The sequence below is a fragment of the Chanos chanos genome, chromosome 4 (genome assembly GCF_902362185.1).
Source record: "Chanos chanos chromosome 4, fChaCha1.1, whole genome shotgun sequence".
NCBI classification, from domain to species: Eukaryota; Metazoa; Chordata; class Actinopteri; order Gonorynchiformes; family Chanidae; genus Chanos; species Chanos chanos.
Window position 1 is genome coordinate 2,899,500 of NC_044498.1, and position 16,554 is coordinate 2,916,053.

Sequence of the window (16,554 nt, forward strand, 5' to 3'; positions counted from 1 at the left end):
CAACCCGCGACCAAGAACCGCAACCAAGTCCACAACTGTGGCGTTCCCTGAATGCTCAACTGAATATTCCTCCAACTAATTAACTGCAGATTAGAGTGTACACGAAGAGTTTTCCACTCCCGTCATCCGGAGGTCTTCTTTTCTTTATTTCTTCCTTTCTTTTTTTTTTTTTTTCCACTGGACTCCAAATTCTCAACTGAATATCTATAATCTACACAGCTTCATCCTTTGCTACACATTGTACTGCAACTATGTTAAAAACAATAATGACAACAACAACAACAACAACGACAACAATGACATCACAGAACTCTCATTTATCACAACAAACATTTATCTCATTCATCAAACATTCATCCTACTACCAAGGCAACCTTCCAAAGGCAACGTTGTTTTTTCCTGTTCAACTTAAACGGTTTAAACAGTTCAAATAAATAAATGAAAATAAATGAAAGATGCCTGTCACGGTCCACTTCTTACCGTGATAGCAGAAGCCCCATTTCTGGTCTCTGTCGTAGCTATCGGTGGTGGAACACCAGAGTTTGCCGTCCGTGCGGCCCTCGGTCGTGCAGTCTGTGTAAGACTTGCCCAGGAATGTGAAGGGAAAGACGCAGACATCTCCCGACTCGGTCACTAAAACACAACACGGAGACATCAGCATTTTACCTCAGCGTGTTGTCTTCTGCTGCTGACCTTTATGGGTAGCGTGAACTCTCACAACTATGGATTTTCAGATTTTGTTTATTTTTTTTAAACCCAACGCAGAACATAATGATGCATACACATCTTTATAACTGGTTAAGTCTGAAGCTAACTAAAGTGCTAACTAGACAACCAGCGACTACAACCAATGCCGACTTCTCCCACTCTGGGTCACTCAAAGGTCCTACATGGTTTTTGCCCCTTGACATCCGACCGAGGACCAATGTCCTCTTGTTAAACAGTGTTACATGCTCCTAAGCCAGTAAAGCAGTGAGCAGCGAGAGAGAATACAGAAAGATTCCTGGACGGGACTGAACAGCTTTGGTGTGGTTTCTCAACAGACTGCTACCGACTAGGGTTAAAAGGTCACAGGTCGAGTTTTAGGGGGGTCTGACCTGCGGGACACACGTCTCCGCCTCCGTAATGCACGATGACCGCCTGCTGTTCCTGCTGGTACTCCATCGTCATGGCGCTGCTGGTGCCAAATGAAGACGCCGAGCTTCCTGAGAGCCAGCAGATGGCGCTGTTCTTACATGACTTCTCCGTCACTGTCCCGCACACACTGATCCGATAACTACCAGATCCAGACGGCACCTGCAATTCGGATGAAAACCCTTCTCAGAGGCAGATATAGACTTACGGGGGGGGGGGGGGGGTGGGATCAGAATTTTTAATTCAGAGAGAGAGAGAGAGAGACAGAGGCAGGGAGAGAGAAGACAGAATCAACGACAAAGTTTCTTGCTGAGCGACAGTTTACCTGGACGACCCCTTTGAGAGGGGAGAGGTCAAAACTGTACTGCAGCTGGGAGACGTTGAGAGAACAGGCTCCGGTGGTAATGGATTCGGGACACACCACCGGGGTGGCCCACTCGAATATGTACAGACAGCCCTGCTTCCGAATCATCTGAGGAGAACCCTGCGTAAACACACAGTCATAACACGCTTTACCCAGAGTAAACACGCAGTCATAACACGCTTTACCCCGAGTGAACATGCAATCATAACACGCTTTACCCCGAGTGAACATGCAGTCATAACATGTTTTACCCTGAGTAAACACGCAGTCATAACACGCTTTACCCCGGGTGAACATGCAATCATAACACGCTTTACCCCGAGTGAACATGCAGTCATAACATGTTTTACCCTGAGTAAACACGCAGTCATAACACGCTTTACCCTGAGTAAACATGCAGTCATAACATTTTAACATTTTAACATTTCAACATTTTAAAGTTTTAACGTTTTAACATCTTAACGTTTTACCATGAGTAAAACACGCAATCATAACATTTGAACATTTTAACGTTTTACCCTGAGAGGACTTAACCACCGAGACCCACAACAATATACCTGAGTAATAAATAAACACATTTCCTTTCAGTCAGATTGTTCTCTGGGTTACTTACAAACGGCTTACAAACAAACAAACAAACAAACAACTCTTCTAGATAGGTTGTGCTCTTGGTGAGATTTTTCTCAGAGCATCAGTCATGGACTTGACGATGTCAGTGGTCTTTTAAGGATTTACCAGGTCAGTGTTTTTCATGCAGCTGAAAATGATTTTGGAGGTGTAGTTGACGGAGGGGTTGGAAGCACAGGGCGTCCTGCTTTCGAAGAACATTTCCACCTCGCCCGTGACGTTTTTGTATGTGGGAGCTGAGCTGAAGCGTCCAATGTCCTAAAAAAAAAAAAAAAAAAAAGAGAGAAAATAAACAAACTATCACTCGATGATTTGGCCTCAGATTTCTTTCAAGGAGCATCTAAGAGGAGAGAAATACCCTCCAGACACCTGATAAAACTGTCCAGTCTAGGGTCACCGTGCTGATAAACCATGTTGTAGCCTGTAATGTATTCTTAACCTGTCAAATGTCAAACCCACATGAACCCTGCAAACGCCACACCTGTAACACAGTAATGAGTCGGAACTGGTTTTGCGGACTTACGATGGGGGGCCCGTCGTCGGGGTCCATACAGATGGCGGCCCCTGGTGGACAGTTGACCCCCGGGATGGGGTTGAGGGGCTGGCAAATGTTGATGTAGAAGTCGGGCGACTTGTCCGAGGACTTGTCTTCGTCCAGGTCGTCGTCCGTGGACTGGTAGTACCCGGTCAGGTGAACCAGAGGCTTCAGGTCGATCAGTCTGGTGCCGTTCCAGACGGAGCATTTGGTCTGCAGATGATATTCACAGACATACAACTTTGGGTTCGGAACAGGGTGTTGGATTTTCTTGTGATTTAAAAAGTAAAGGAACCGGAGCAAAAGCGCGCTTGGAGAAAAGCTTTATTTGGTGGCGGTGGAATCCAGCAGCAAGTCTGCCTGCGCCGAAGCTTAACTCAGAGAACTGTCACCGTGATCGGCATTTTATAGCATGAAGCAAACAGACAATAGGTGTACAATGTTGCTTGATGCAAATCAGAATCTAGGTGTTAATGCTAAAGTCCCCTTTTGTCTGTGATGGCTGCCATTTGCCCATTACCGGTTGTATTTTGCTCTTGGCTCCAACTGTAACATGGCGCCAAAGGTGTGAAGCTTTCTTTGTATCTATGGTAATAAGACTATCAGGTTATACAGTTCTCCTATCATGAACCATGTCTGTTCAGATGTTACCTATGTAACTTATCTGTTATATATATGTTACTAGATGTTACTATTACGTTTGCGGCAGCGGAGTATGTTTCCATGGTAACACAATCAGCCCCTCGTTAATGACCGGAGGGGCTTAGGGCAAAGCACCTAACGAACTTAAATGAAAACGAGGGCAGAGCTCTGACTCCATCCAATAAGATGAGAGCAGACTTTCAAAACAAAAAGTAAAAACAGGATGGCCCCAAAGTAATGGGACGAGAAGCTTTTCAGACGATAAAAACAAATACAAAAACAAACAAACAAAAAAAAAAGATTTTGCCAATTAACCTGGGAGGAAAAGACTCCAGCAGCTCAGCTAAGGTACATACAACACACATGTATGGAAACCTGAGGTCTGCAGACCTGGGTTAGTGTTTGTAATCAGTAACAACGGTGAGACGGATCCCGTGACACCAGCACAACACACTCTCTGACATAACTCTGCTTAATAAGAGACTGAGGGACCGCAATGACACTGTTGTTCTTGGAAGACACAACCAACTTTTGCCCACGTGCAATGTTCCTCAATCCACACTTCCTTGCATTCTGAAGATCAGACGGGGCTGCGTTATGTTCATTTAACCCGTTAAGACCCGCGACCCGTGATGAAATGCATTGTGATTCATGCTGAAATACATGTGGGGAAGGCAAAATGCTTGTTTTCGTTTGTTTGTTTGTTTTCCTGAGCGAAGGGAAGAGCATCGGTGCCTCTCCCCTTGCTCAGGTCGTCATTGTCACCGTCTGAAGAGCAACTTTAGACACCTATTTTTTTGGTCCAAACGGAGACGGAGAGGTTAAGACGGGCTAAAAATAAACGAAACAATTTCGCTCTCCTCTCGTGTATTTCAGCCAATCGCGATGCATTTCATCAGTCTCGGGTCTCGCAAACGACGTCATCTAAAACGCGCTCACATTGCATGCAAACGTCGCACACGGTCTAAAAGCCATCACACAAATGTTGCATCCGGCCTTAATGGGTTGAAGATGCTGAGGACAGGGAGGCCTGTAGGAGCACACTTGGGCATTGCTGGTTTTTTTTTTTAGTTACCTGTTCTTCGCAAACCAGGGGTGTATGCCAAGAGAAATAGTGGGTGCACTCGTCTTCGTCCGTGTCCACGAGAACGGGGGCGCTGGTGCCCCCTCCCTCCGACTTGCACACAAAGCTGATGACGCTCTTGTGGTTGAGGGAGGGGTTGGCGTCACACTTGTCCCCCCCGTCGTAGGTGAGCTCCACAACCTGATCCTTAAAGGACAGTTTCTTATTGAACCTGCCGGCGCTCACCGCAGTCTTGCTGTGTATAATGCACACTCCTGTAAGATAAAACACAGCAACATATAAAAACCACCTCAACCTGACAGAGGAAACCCTCACCCCCCCCCCCCCCCCCCCCCCACCCACCCCCCCGTCTTTCAAAGGTTTATCAGTTTCCACTATGACTTTTGCAGCATCGTCAAGACACTTAATGCATATGAGGTACAGCACTATGCAACATCAGCTGAACTGCTCCGGCTGCTCTCATGCTGCCATGCGGCTCTATCAAACGCGGACAAACGGGAGGGAGGGGATCCAAGTTATCTGGGACTATTTGGAGAAAACCGAAGCCTGCGGGATGCTCTGCACTCGAGGGAAAAATGTGGGCTGAGCTCCGAGATCCCGGACGTAGTAGGATCCACCTTTGTGTGGTGGCGCACTGACCGGAGATCTAGGTGTAAAATGTCACTCCGCATCATTTCTCGTCTGCTTTGACGTCACGGCAGACGGTGAAAGTTTAAACGCGGAAAATCAGAGTGAAGCAAGATCATATGGGTAACACGCCTTGAGTTTGACTAATTATTCAAATTGAGAGGAGTAAATGAATTAGCAGCTCTGCATGTCTGAAGACCTTACAAACGTCATTTTTCTTAAGAAATCATCACCTCAGGACCATGTGAACGGACTTGACGAGTTAAACATTTCCCTTTCGCAAACCCCTTCACATCTCATCAGCCTGCCGTGTCTGACGCACGTAAGGGTTGTACAGTCACTGTCATTAAAAGTTCATTCTCCTCGGGAACCAACCGGGTTAACCTTTTCTACCTGGCTTTTAGGGGCTGTATCTTCCACACACATGGTTGGCCATGCTGCTACTCTAAGAGACCCTCCCACCCCCAGGGTTGCGCAGATTCCTGGGTATTCCGGTTTTTTTCCCCGGAGTCGTACCTTTCACATTTGGGGCAAGGGGGTGGGGGGGTCACATGCGGAGGTCGTACCTTTGACGTTTGGGGTGGGGGGTGGGGGGGGTCACAGTTGGAGGTGGTACCTTTCACATTTGGGGTGGGGGTGGGGGAGGGGCGTGTGGGGTCCACATGTGGAGGTGGTACTTTTGACGTTTGGGGTGGGGGGGTCACAGGTGGAGGTCGTACCTTTCACGTTTGGGGTGGGGGTGGGGGGGTTCACATGTGGAGGTCGTACCTTTCACATTTGGGGTGGGGGGGTCACAGGTGGAGGTGGTACCTTTCACATTTGGGGTGGGGGGGTCACAGGTGGAGGTGGTACCTTTCACATTTGGGGTGGGGGGGTCACAGGTGGAGGTGGTACCTTTCACATTTGGGGTGGGGGGGGGTCACAGGTGAAGGTCGTTCCTTTCACGTTTGGGGTGGGGGGGTCACAGGTGGAGGTGGTACCTCTGACGTTTGGGGTGGGGGGGGGGGGGTCACAGGTGGAGGTCTTACCTGCTCCCTCAGTGCAGCCCACGTTACTCATCTCTCCACACACGTTGAGTCGGAACATCTTCCTCTGGTTCTCGATGTCGTACACCGTGTATCCGTGCTCTTGGTTCAGGGAGTTCAGGTCAAACAGGTGACCTAGGCATGCAGATGCACGGGGAGCATGGACACAGAACTGGGCGTGTTAGTGCCTGAACACCGGTGAACCTAAACGTTTACAATCATCTCTACAGTAGTAGAGTGTGATAAACAGTAATAATATAGGCCTCTCCCAAATCCACTGGAATTCAGATCTATGATATGAACGGGTTATGAAGGTTATGAAGATTGGTTGAAGAGCACACACACCTGTTTCCCAGGTAAAAAAAAAAATATCAGCCTCTTATGTTGAGGTGAGGATTAAATGGAGTTGGGGAAGTCATAGTTCTCTCTAATCATGTTTTAAAGAGTGTTTTTTGGCAGAAAACAGGGGTGTGTTTATCACAGTTATAAGTAAGACCAGCTTTCATTGAAAACTGTTCCTTGACATTAAACCCTACATGCTGACTTTACTGCACTGGTTCAGAAGCGGTTAAACCGTAAATGAAGAGGAGCAAGACCGTGGCGGGTGCCGACGTGAAGGCGACAGACTCACCGGTGAGCGGGTTGGTCACCTGGCAGTTACCGTGCTCGGTGCTGTTGAGTGGACAGGCGGCTGCCGTGAACCAGACGAACGTGTAAACGCAGTCTTCGATCGCCGTGATGAGAGTGGGCGAAGAGTCCTGCGGTCAAACAGAGAGAGAGACACGGAGAGACAGGAACACGTGAGGAACGAAATACACCCTCAGAAAACCGTGTCTGCGTTTGGGTCTGTATGCAACGTGATGTTTGCGTGTGAGTGTATAGAGGAGTCAGAACAGATGGAGCACTAGTTCCCCAACCAGAGACAGGGCTGTGACAATCTGATACGTCAATCGTATCATCTGTGTAAACATCAAAACATCTATAGAAACAGTAAAATAAAAAAATTCATTATGTTTTCTGATCCGTGCACTGCAGGTCAACACGTTGCGCTAGTTTAAAAAAAAAAAAAAAAAGAGAAGAAGAAATAATGAAATAAATAGAACACCTCTACACCCTTGAGTTCAAGGAGAAAGCGAAGCTGACTGAACCGATTAAACACAATCATTAACTTCAGAGCAGGTACTTAGTTTAGTATTTGGGTTTTGGCACTGAACATGGAACACAAAGTTTTGGTCCCTAAAAGACCACAAAGAAAAAAAAAAAATCACTGGATACTACTATTTCAAACATCACTTCAGCAGAAACACAAATGTTCTGTTGGTAAATATTTATCCAATTTTAAGACCGTGGGATTGGGCCATCACTGACAGATCGGGTTGACCATCCTGCGAGAAACAGATGTGTGTTTCCCACTGAATCATAAATGATGATGGCAACCAGTCAGGGGATTAGACATTGGACAACCAGTGAGGGGATTAGACATTAGAACAGAACTGTGTGACGCAGGGACAGAATTTTACAAGGTGATCACGACGGTTTGGATGCCAGAGCCAGGGCTGTGTGACCTGACCTGCAGCTGTAGAGTGAGAGAGTAAACTGTAAACACACTCACGCACCGTAAACACACTCACGCACCATAAACACACTCACGCACCGAGAACACACTCACATGCTCATTTTCATTTGTGTACATGTGTGCGCGCGCGTGACCTACCACTTTGTCACGGTCGCATTTGAACCGTATTATGGTCGTCCTGTTTCTGTGACTGCGGGGACAGGTGGAGCCGTCCGTGTATTTCAGAACGAGGATGTTTTTGTCCCACCGGGGCCCGAATTCAACCTCCCCCAGACTGAAATACTGGTCCCCTCTCTTCAGACAAGCAGCAGCACCGGACGGACAGTCCCAACGACCTGAGGGAAAAAAAAACAGGACATCATTTCCCAATGGCTCCGACATTTCTCACTGCACAAGACTCCACATAAAGTGAGGAGATGGATACAGTTAGTATCTGACTAGTCTGTTATATAAGTACTTAAACGATGCATGAATGTCCTGTAACGACGATGAGTCGTTTTAAACATAACACAGAGATTCCCTCTCAATTCTTTATTTTTGTTTTGTATCCCTTTAAATTAAGAAACTCGGAGGAAAAAGGCGTTAACAACTGCACACGGCTGAAAACTTGCGAAAGATTATCTTCATCATCATCATCATCATCATCATCATCTGTGTCGGGGGGCCCAGTTAACGTTAAAATACTTTTTGTGTTGATATCAAGGCTGAACTGATATGATATAGTTTATGGTTTTGTTATGTTGGTTTCACCAGGTGGACACTCACCAGCGAGAGGCACCAGTGACCTGCATACGTTAATGTAGTAGCGGCTGGACTGGCCCTCAGGCTGCACCACCCAGTTACTGTTATGCAAGGCCAAGGAGGACAGGTCATACGAGTTTCCGTTCCCATCACTGCCAGGACACAAGGCACAGCCAATCAGGACACAGATAACAGACCGACGCATCCAGACCAAGCGCTCAGAAAACTTTCATTCACCTCAATACAAAACGTTTCAAACCTTCAACAAAAACCGACTAACTAGAGGACGAAGACTTACTTGTAAGAGCAGCTGGTTGTTTTGAACGGTGTACAGGCCAGAGAAGTGTGCCACTCAAACAAGTAGGTGCAGTCTGCTGTTTCCTTGATGAACTCGGGCTTTCCCTAGCAAAAAAAATCGCAAAGCAGCTCTTCATGTTAATGCTTTTCCCCTAAAATACAGAGGGGGCGTGAATTCACTGGAGACATGCACTGGACATTGTACTGGGTTGGGGTATGACTCACTGGGTTCCTGCTCTGATCACAGGAGAACAGAATAGCCGTGGATCGCTCGTAGACCTTATGACACGTCTCCCCATGCGTGTAGTTAATCATGATAACTCCGTCCTCATATATCAGGTTCTGGGTCACCATCCCTGCCAGCAGAACCATGTCGAAACGAAAACAAAACAAAACAAAACAAAAAAAAAAAAAAACAGAAGAAATGACCAAGAGAGCCTCACAATGGGGGAGCCCTCTTTAAAACAGGGGCGTTTGTTGATGTAGGACCAACTGTCTAAATGACAGAGTAACAGTTTAGCCGATAATTTATTCACCTGAGATCTTGTGTTTTCCGCCTTCCATTTGACAGGAGGCCACGGGTTCGTCACCCTTGTGCGGACAGACGGTGGTGTTAATCGCCTCGCACACGGCGAAATGGTATTCGTACTTCCCGTTGGTGATGGCGTAGTCTTTGCCGGACAGGGTTTTCATGTCGAAGACGTAGCCAGTCTTCGGGTCTTTCACCTTACAGTCCTTGCCTGGAATGCGAACGGAGAACGGGAATCAGAAATCAGTTGCAATGGAAGGAAAGCAGGAGGCGAGGGTTCTGTCACCGCGGTAAAACCCACCTTCTTCCCTCCTGACGGGACAAGCCTCCGACGTTCTCCAGATAAACACGTACTCGCATCTGTCTTTCCGATCGAACACGGGAGAACCCTGTTAACACGTGAAACAAACACAAAACACACATTTAACATGTGACGGATCCATGTTCACTCATTACTAGCATCTCCTTGTTAAGATGCTTCTGTTCGATGCTCACACACGCACTCAAACAGTCAACGTGATTTACGTTATTTACAAAGCAAAGTCATCGTGTCATATTGAATGAGGTGTTTTTATTTTTAAAACCCTGTGAGCAGGCCTCTGAACTCTATCATAAAGTCACGGTGAAACATTTCAGACAACAAACAGGACAAGTCATTTTCCTCATCGTGGTCAGAGAGAGAGGGCAAAGCTTACGGTGGTGTCGTCACACTCAAAGATAATGCGTGTGGAATAGCGCCCTCCAGAGGCGCACATGTCTCCGTTGACGTAGACGATGCTGATGGAGCCGTCTGCAGCCACCTGTGGACTTGACTGAACGAAACCGAGGTTCACTCCTCTCCCATTGAACAGGCCGCACGATCCCAGAGCTCCCACTGCCGACAAACAGCTCTCATCAACATCACAATCACCTCCACAGCTGTACAAAGCACTCAAAGTCACACGTGAGCTCAGACACCAAAAAAGGTCTTATAAAAACTGAGAACTGAAACACTGTCAGGCCCAAAGACAACAAATAAAAATAGATGGAAAAAAACAGAAACATTTCCAATTAACAAACCGATTCTTACAAGTTAACCAGATGCTTATGTCAACTGTTATGTCAAAATGCTTGGAAGCTTGTGAGACACTGTTGAGAGTCCTGTGTATTTAGACACTGGGGCTGATTAACGTTGAGTCTACTCACTCGGGCATCCCTGGGTGTACGGGATGGGTTTGCAAACGTTAATAAAGAACTTCTGCGTTTTGGCTTGGTCAGAGGTGTCGACGGGCACGTAAGAGCCGACGTCCAAACTCAGGTCACTCAGGTCGTACTCGTTACCATGGGAATCTGGACAAACAAACAAACAAAAAATCAAACAAACAATCGATAAACAAATCATTTTTCCAAGAGAAAGAGAGAGGGGGAAAGCGTAATTCCTTATGAAACCGTGAGGCAGAGAACGCATTTCGTCGGGGGAGAATTCTCCAGAATCCTTACCGGTGACCTGACAGTCGACGGGGGCGGGCAGGCAGGCCAGGGAGGTGGAGAACTCAAAGAAGGCATCGTGGGTGGAGTTGGAGGAGGTGGTCATTTCCTCACGGATGAGTTTGAGGGAGCCCGTGTTGGCATTCTGGTCACACACAAAGCTGATGATGAAGGTGTCTTTGGTGCCTGGGACAGAGGGACAGAAAGCACGAGATTTGGTAAAACAGTTCAGATAGGAAAAAAGACACGGCGAGAAATGACGCTGAAATAAGATTCATTAAAGGGGGGGTGGGGGGGGTGGGGGTGAAGGACCACTCTGAACGCAGCTGCGAATAGCTAGTCCGGTTCGAATATTCCAATCAAAAATTCAGAACAGTTAAAGAGTGTTGTGTTCCTTTCATTTCTCCAGTGTTCTGTTCTTCCCCCATTCCAATAAGAATCACAGCTCTGAGGGTTGCTGACAGTCAGCATTCCAGAAGTAATCACTTTCTTTCACAGGTAAAAAAACAAAAACAAAAACAAAACAAACAAAACCAAAACCAGTTTATGGAACTGTTCAAATGTCCTCCAGTGTTAAAGTGTCCTGTAAATTTGACAGAGCACACAACCACAGGACATGCAAACATGTGTATGAGTGTGGCCCCGAGGTCTTCTGCTAAAGTACAGTAACGGTCCCACTTCACAAACAAATAATGTTCAGTGAATCTGAAGGCTGAAAGGACATGACCTTCACATAAACCTCAAATGTTCACTTTTTTTTTTGCAGGTGTCAGTGTGAGCAGGTCTCACCTGCTGAACTATGACCTGCTGTGTGCTTCATTTCAGACGTACTATGCGCAACTCAAGTTCAAGTTTAGGTTTATTTAAAGCCCAGTATCACTGTTTACAGTCTCAAAGGGCTTTACATGCACACAGGATAACAACAACCAGAGCAGGGTGGCCCCCCCTGACTTGATCCTCATAGCGGGCAAGAAAAAAACTCCTCAAAAAACCCAGATGCTAGGGAAAAATAGGAGACATCTCGAGAAGGACCACAGAGAGAGGAGACCCCTTCTAGGCCAGCCAGGTGTGCAATAGGTGCCAACCCAGTGGGCAAATCACAAACAACACAGTGATAATGAACATGAAAACACAACTAGTAGACAACTCAAGGTGCTCACACACATCTAAGCTGGTGTGAACCTACCTGTGGGTTTGTCCAGGTCGCCTTTGTACGTGAGCGTGAGGAGGCCGTTCGTGGAGAACTGCAGCGACTTTTCCACGCCGACTAGGCTGTGGCGATGATCGCCGTCCAGTTCACACCCGGCGACAGGCTTCCCGTCGTCTAAACCACATTCTTCCGCCGGGTCGCAGATGTTCACCTGAGAGTCAAACATACAGCCTTTACACACTCAATCCAGTTCCCACTCCATTTTTCATTTGATGAAATCTGAATTCGCTAATTCAGTTTCAACTTGTGTTAAGAGAGTCACCAATGGCTGTGAAGCTGGATTACTCTGAAAAATAAGACTTCCTTCCCTCTTTCAAAGCACAGTTTAGTACAGCAACTGGAAGGTTTCATGTTGAATCTGGAACTAACTATATATCTTGAGTGACATTTTTTTTTCTTTTCCTTTTTTTTTTTTTAAACTAATTGAAATCCTATTGATCAAATCTGTGATAAATGGAAGAACAGGTGGAAAAGGTTTGTGGGGATATGACCAGAACGTCTTACCAAAAAGACTTTCCCGTTCCCGTCGGCTCTGTAGCCGGTTTTCGTGGCCAAAGGCTGCAGGTTGAACTCAAAACCAGTGTTGGGATCCTTGACAGCGCAGGTCTATGACACAGCAAAAGAAACACAGAGACATTTTCATCCTCCTCCTCTCATCAGACAGGAAAAAGCTCCTGAGATCCACCGCCGGGCGAGCGAGCGAGGGGGTTCGTACAACCCCGGGGGAAAACGGGCGGTGACTCACCTGGTTGTTGCTGACGGCGGTAGAGATGGCGCAAGCCGCCTCCGTGTCCCACAGGAAGTTGACGGTGCAGTTCTGGTTGACCATAAAACGCGGAACGGACGACTGCATGGAAAGCAAGACCAAGAGAGACAGAGAGAAAATTAGACAAAACAGACAAAAAAAAACTAGACAGAAAAAAACTGGTTCGAGACATACAGTTCTTTCCCCATGGATTTCTTCTGTCTCTATATGTGAGCAGTGTCACATTCTGCTGAAATGGTTCTAGCGCCCCCTAGTGTCAACACTAGGGCCATGACTAGAGTCGACAACTTTGACTTATTACTTTTAGACTGTAAAGTAATCTGTGCAATGATGGTTTATTTTAAAGTGCCCTTTGGATGTTGTAACTCAGTGTATGAAATATGGTCCCAAAGGCACATTTTCACACAAATAACCATCTGTAGTGTTCAGTGCTGTTTACTGTATTGTTCTGCTGTGTGTTCTCATGACATGTCTGGTGCAGTTGTCTGATGAATTTGAGCAACACAAGCTGAAAGGTTTCACACCTCAGCTGAAGATTTAAACAAGCTTAAAACTGTCAAATTTCAGTTTTTCAAAAAAAAAGTTACTTAGTTTCGTTGTAATTGGAGGTCCCTACTATCAAACACCATATACTGCACAAAATAATGACAATTAAAAATAATGATATGGTTCTTACCCGGGCCCCTTTGGCACAGACCAGGTGGATGCGAGTGGTGTAGGTTGTCATGACTCCGTCAGCCTCGCAGGCGGAGCCGTCCGTGTACTCCAGCAGGAGCTGGTTCTCCTCCACGACGACGGGGCCTTTCTTAGCCACGCCCATGTTACTGACCGACACCCTCTCGGAGGGCACGCCCTGTTGAGATTCAAGTCATTACAGTAAAGCACATAGAGCAAACAGCTCCAAACGACACAATACACTCCACTAAAACATCACAAACAAACTGTTTTCAGGCAAAGACTTCAGAAGCTTAGGAAATCTTCTCCATCAACATTTATAAGGCTTTATAAAGCACTGTATGTTCACAGACTAATTTTATTTTATCATTTTATTTCATTTATGTATGTTTTTAACATGGTTTTCATGTCTTCATATATCGATTCCTTTACGCGCTGGTGAATAGTTCTTTTTTTGTCGGAAGACTCTTAACAGTTCAGCCACAGTTCTCCTCAGTTCCACCCGCCCTCACATCCCGTCTGTGACAGTAGAGGGAACTCAGGGTTGGTGACGTTACGGGACTCACCTTCTCCATCTCGTACTTCATCTCGCAGACAGAGGCCTGGCGGGCGCAGCCAGAGACCGGGAGGAGGGGCCTGCACACGTTGATGTAGTACTTCCTCCGGCTGTTGAGGTCCGAGTGGTACATCGCCTGCCAGTTCCTGCCACCCCTCGATCTGGACAAACTGCAGGGTGCCAGAGAAAAAGAGGTTCGGTGACTCCGGACAGAGCTGTGCTTGACCGAAAGAAACGGTATGAAGAGTTCTAACGGTTGGAAGCTCACCTTGACAGGTCGTATTGCTGTAAGGTCACGGGGTCAGTCACGACACACTCCTGAGGCCTCTCTGGACAGGCGTAGGATGTGTACCACCTGAAGTTGTAGGTGTGTTCGTCTTCGACCTGCACAGACCAAAGAGATCGCAGGAGATGGATCGTTCTATCAAAAGGTAACGTCGCGGCTTTGTCCGTTTTTATCCGTTACTGTGAAAACGACACACTGAAAGCTCACCCTCCTACTGTTTACACATGAACAGTCTGAATTTAATTCTACCGCAGCCCAACATTCTAATTAATCATTCTTAACATTCTACATTCCACCCTACTGCAGCCTAACATTCTAAGCGTTCCAAATTCCATCCTGCTGAAGCCCAACGTTCTAATTAATCGTTCTAAACGTTCTAAATGTTTAACATTCAGAACCCTGATCGACTAAAGCCTGGAGCATGGGCACTTTTCTGTGAAACCTGCGATACGGCCAACTACAGTCAGCAGCTCCATCGGCCTGTTGGGATTGGTCTACCGGAAAGACTCCCTCCCTCCGGAGGCCGTACCTGAAATTCCGGCTTGCCTAGCCCAGCCTCGCGGTCACACAGGAAGGAAATGTGGGAGGAGCGTTGCGTGTGCAGCGCATCGTGGTACTCGGAGCCGTTCATATAGGTCAGCTGAATCATCCCGTTGAAGTAGGAGAGCTTGGAGTTGGATTCACCCAGGCTCCAAGAGTGAGCACCACTGCAGGACAAAGAACAGAGATTAAAAAAGAAAAAAAGAATAAATATATATATATAAAGCCAAAAAGACCCATTTCTGATCCATAAAGACCTGTTAACTTAATTCGAAAACAGCATGTTGACATTGGACTGCTCTTCATGTGCGCATTGTGCTCTACTGAAGCAGTATCTTCCTGTCTTTGTAGCTGTTTTTCCTGTCAATATGTTTTCAGTTTTAGGATGTGTATACAATCAACTGAAAACACAGTTTTACAATCCTGTGAACTTAGCAGATGCTCTACTCAATTTACAAAAAGTTCCCTCAGAGTTAGAGGTAACATTTTCACACCATTAAAGTGAGGAACTTTCCCATGCTATTGTAAGGCGGTGATGACGATACTCTCTCTTATTTTTAGGTACAGGTCTAAGTTCACGGCAACTGCACAGCTGCACTGAGACAATAACCTAATACCAACACACTTGCCTCTTATCCGTCTGACATGCACCCGCGTTTTCTGGGCATTTGGCAGCCTTCACGTTCCCACAGACGTTGATGAAGTACGTGTAGTCGTCGCTGGACAGGTTGTAGGAGCCTCCGTCAGCCTTGCTCAGAGGGGTCAGGTCAAAGGAGAACCCTGCACAAAGACCCAGAGAGAAAAGGTCAATATTCTCTGAGACAAACAGGGTAGATTTTGGCGAGACACCCTGTCAAACTGCACTGAATATCACTTGAACCCCTGTCATTTTATTAATGTTTTATCATTTTATTATTTTGCAGGGCTTACGCAGCTTTCATGTTACGCAGCAAAAAAAAAGAGTACTTTTTACTGTTTTAACCAAATATCAATCTACTCATCAGATGGGATTAGAGTGCTAACGGGATCAGGTTTTGGGGTTGTGTGTTTCATACCTAACTGAGGGTCCTCCACCTTACAGTTGTCACCGTAGGTTTTGGAGAGGATGCAGGCAGCCGCGGTGTGCCATTCAAACTCGTAAAAACAACCGTCACGGGACACGCTCCTCATTAGAGGAGCACTCTCAAGGTCGCCTGTGGGGAAGGAGGAGCAGCAAGAGCAAAGTTACGTCTGAGACGGCCGAGAGACAAAACCAAGACAGACAGTGACTGAAAAGCGTCTCCAGTCTCCTGGCTTTCGTCCCCAAACCGTAGCTTGGCCGCGTCGTATCTTTCGACCTTTGGGCCGTGGACGCTGGCTTTATTGTGAAGTTGTGAATAAAATAAAAAAAAAAAAAAGGCAAATACCAGGCTTGCACTTCATCGTGATGATGGTCTGGATTTTCACGTTTTTCCTGCATTCGTCTCCGTCGGCGTAGATCAGACGAATATCCTCGCCGCTCTTCTCTTTTTTGGGCGAAGAGAGAAATTTCCCCAGGCTGATGGATTTGTCTTTCCCTAGAGAGGGGTTTAAAATAGAGCCGGTATGACGTCATGCCAATCTCGGCTCAAACAAACAAGCGGTAGGTTCAGCAGAGATGTTGTAAGTGTCTGTTAAAAAAAATAAAAAACGACTTTTAAACAAACGCGACCCTCACCCACGGCGCAGATGGCGGCGTCCTCGGGGCAGGAGCCCGTCGCTTCCTGCCGGACGATTTTGTGACAGACGTTGATGTAGAAACGTTTGCTGTCCGACTCTGCCGTTTTGATATCGACAGCTTCCCAGTTTCGCCCCGACGTTTCGGTTTCAGATTCTGAAAAATAACAAAACACAG

The 16,554-nt window shown here is 46.6% G+C and overlaps 1 protein-coding gene across 1 annotated transcript in view; it reads right to left on the reverse strand.

Annotated features, from left to right (window-relative positions):
- Positions 1-16,554, reverse strand: part of igf2r (insulin-like growth factor 2 receptor) — a 31,731-nt gene that overhangs the window by 5,232 nt on the left and 9,945 nt on the right. Inside the window, exons 12-39 of the mRNA XM_030771314.1 lie at positions 16,378-16,533; positions 16,088-16,237; positions 15,737-15,874; positions 15,311-15,461; positions 14,671-14,848; positions 14,124-14,239; positions 13,866-14,025; positions 13,301-13,477; positions 12,604-12,705; positions 12,363-12,464; positions 11,835-12,009; positions 10,661-10,834; positions 10,367-10,510; positions 9,877-10,055; positions 9,483-9,570; positions 9,189-9,392; positions 8,878-9,008; positions 8,654-8,757; positions 8,380-8,507; positions 7,753-7,949; positions 6,670-6,796; positions 6,042-6,173; positions 4,378-4,640; positions 2,649-2,873; positions 2,234-2,383; positions 1,460-1,618; positions 1,098-1,296; positions 481-633 (exon numbers count right to left, since the gene is read on the reverse strand). Coding sequence (XP_030627174.1) covers positions 481-633; positions 1,098-1,296; positions 1,460-1,618; positions 2,234-2,383; positions 2,649-2,873; positions 4,378-4,640; positions 6,042-6,173; positions 6,670-6,796; positions 7,753-7,949; positions 8,380-8,507; positions 8,654-8,757; positions 8,878-9,008; positions 9,189-9,392; positions 9,483-9,570; positions 9,877-10,055; positions 10,367-10,510; positions 10,661-10,834; positions 11,835-12,009; positions 12,363-12,464; positions 12,604-12,705; positions 13,301-13,477; positions 13,866-14,025; positions 14,124-14,239; positions 14,671-14,848; positions 15,311-15,461; positions 15,737-15,874; positions 16,088-16,237; positions 16,378-16,533 — 4,362 coding nt within the window. The remainder of the gene's footprint in view (positions 1-480; positions 634-1,097; positions 1,297-1,459; positions 1,619-2,233; positions 2,384-2,648; positions 2,874-4,377; positions 4,641-6,041; positions 6,174-6,669; positions 6,797-7,752; positions 7,950-8,379; positions 8,508-8,653; positions 8,758-8,877; positions 9,009-9,188; positions 9,393-9,482; positions 9,571-9,876; positions 10,056-10,366; positions 10,511-10,660; positions 10,835-11,834; positions 12,010-12,362; positions 12,465-12,603; positions 12,706-13,300; positions 13,478-13,865; positions 14,026-14,123; positions 14,240-14,670; positions 14,849-15,310; positions 15,462-15,736; positions 15,875-16,087; positions 16,238-16,377; positions 16,534-16,554) is intronic.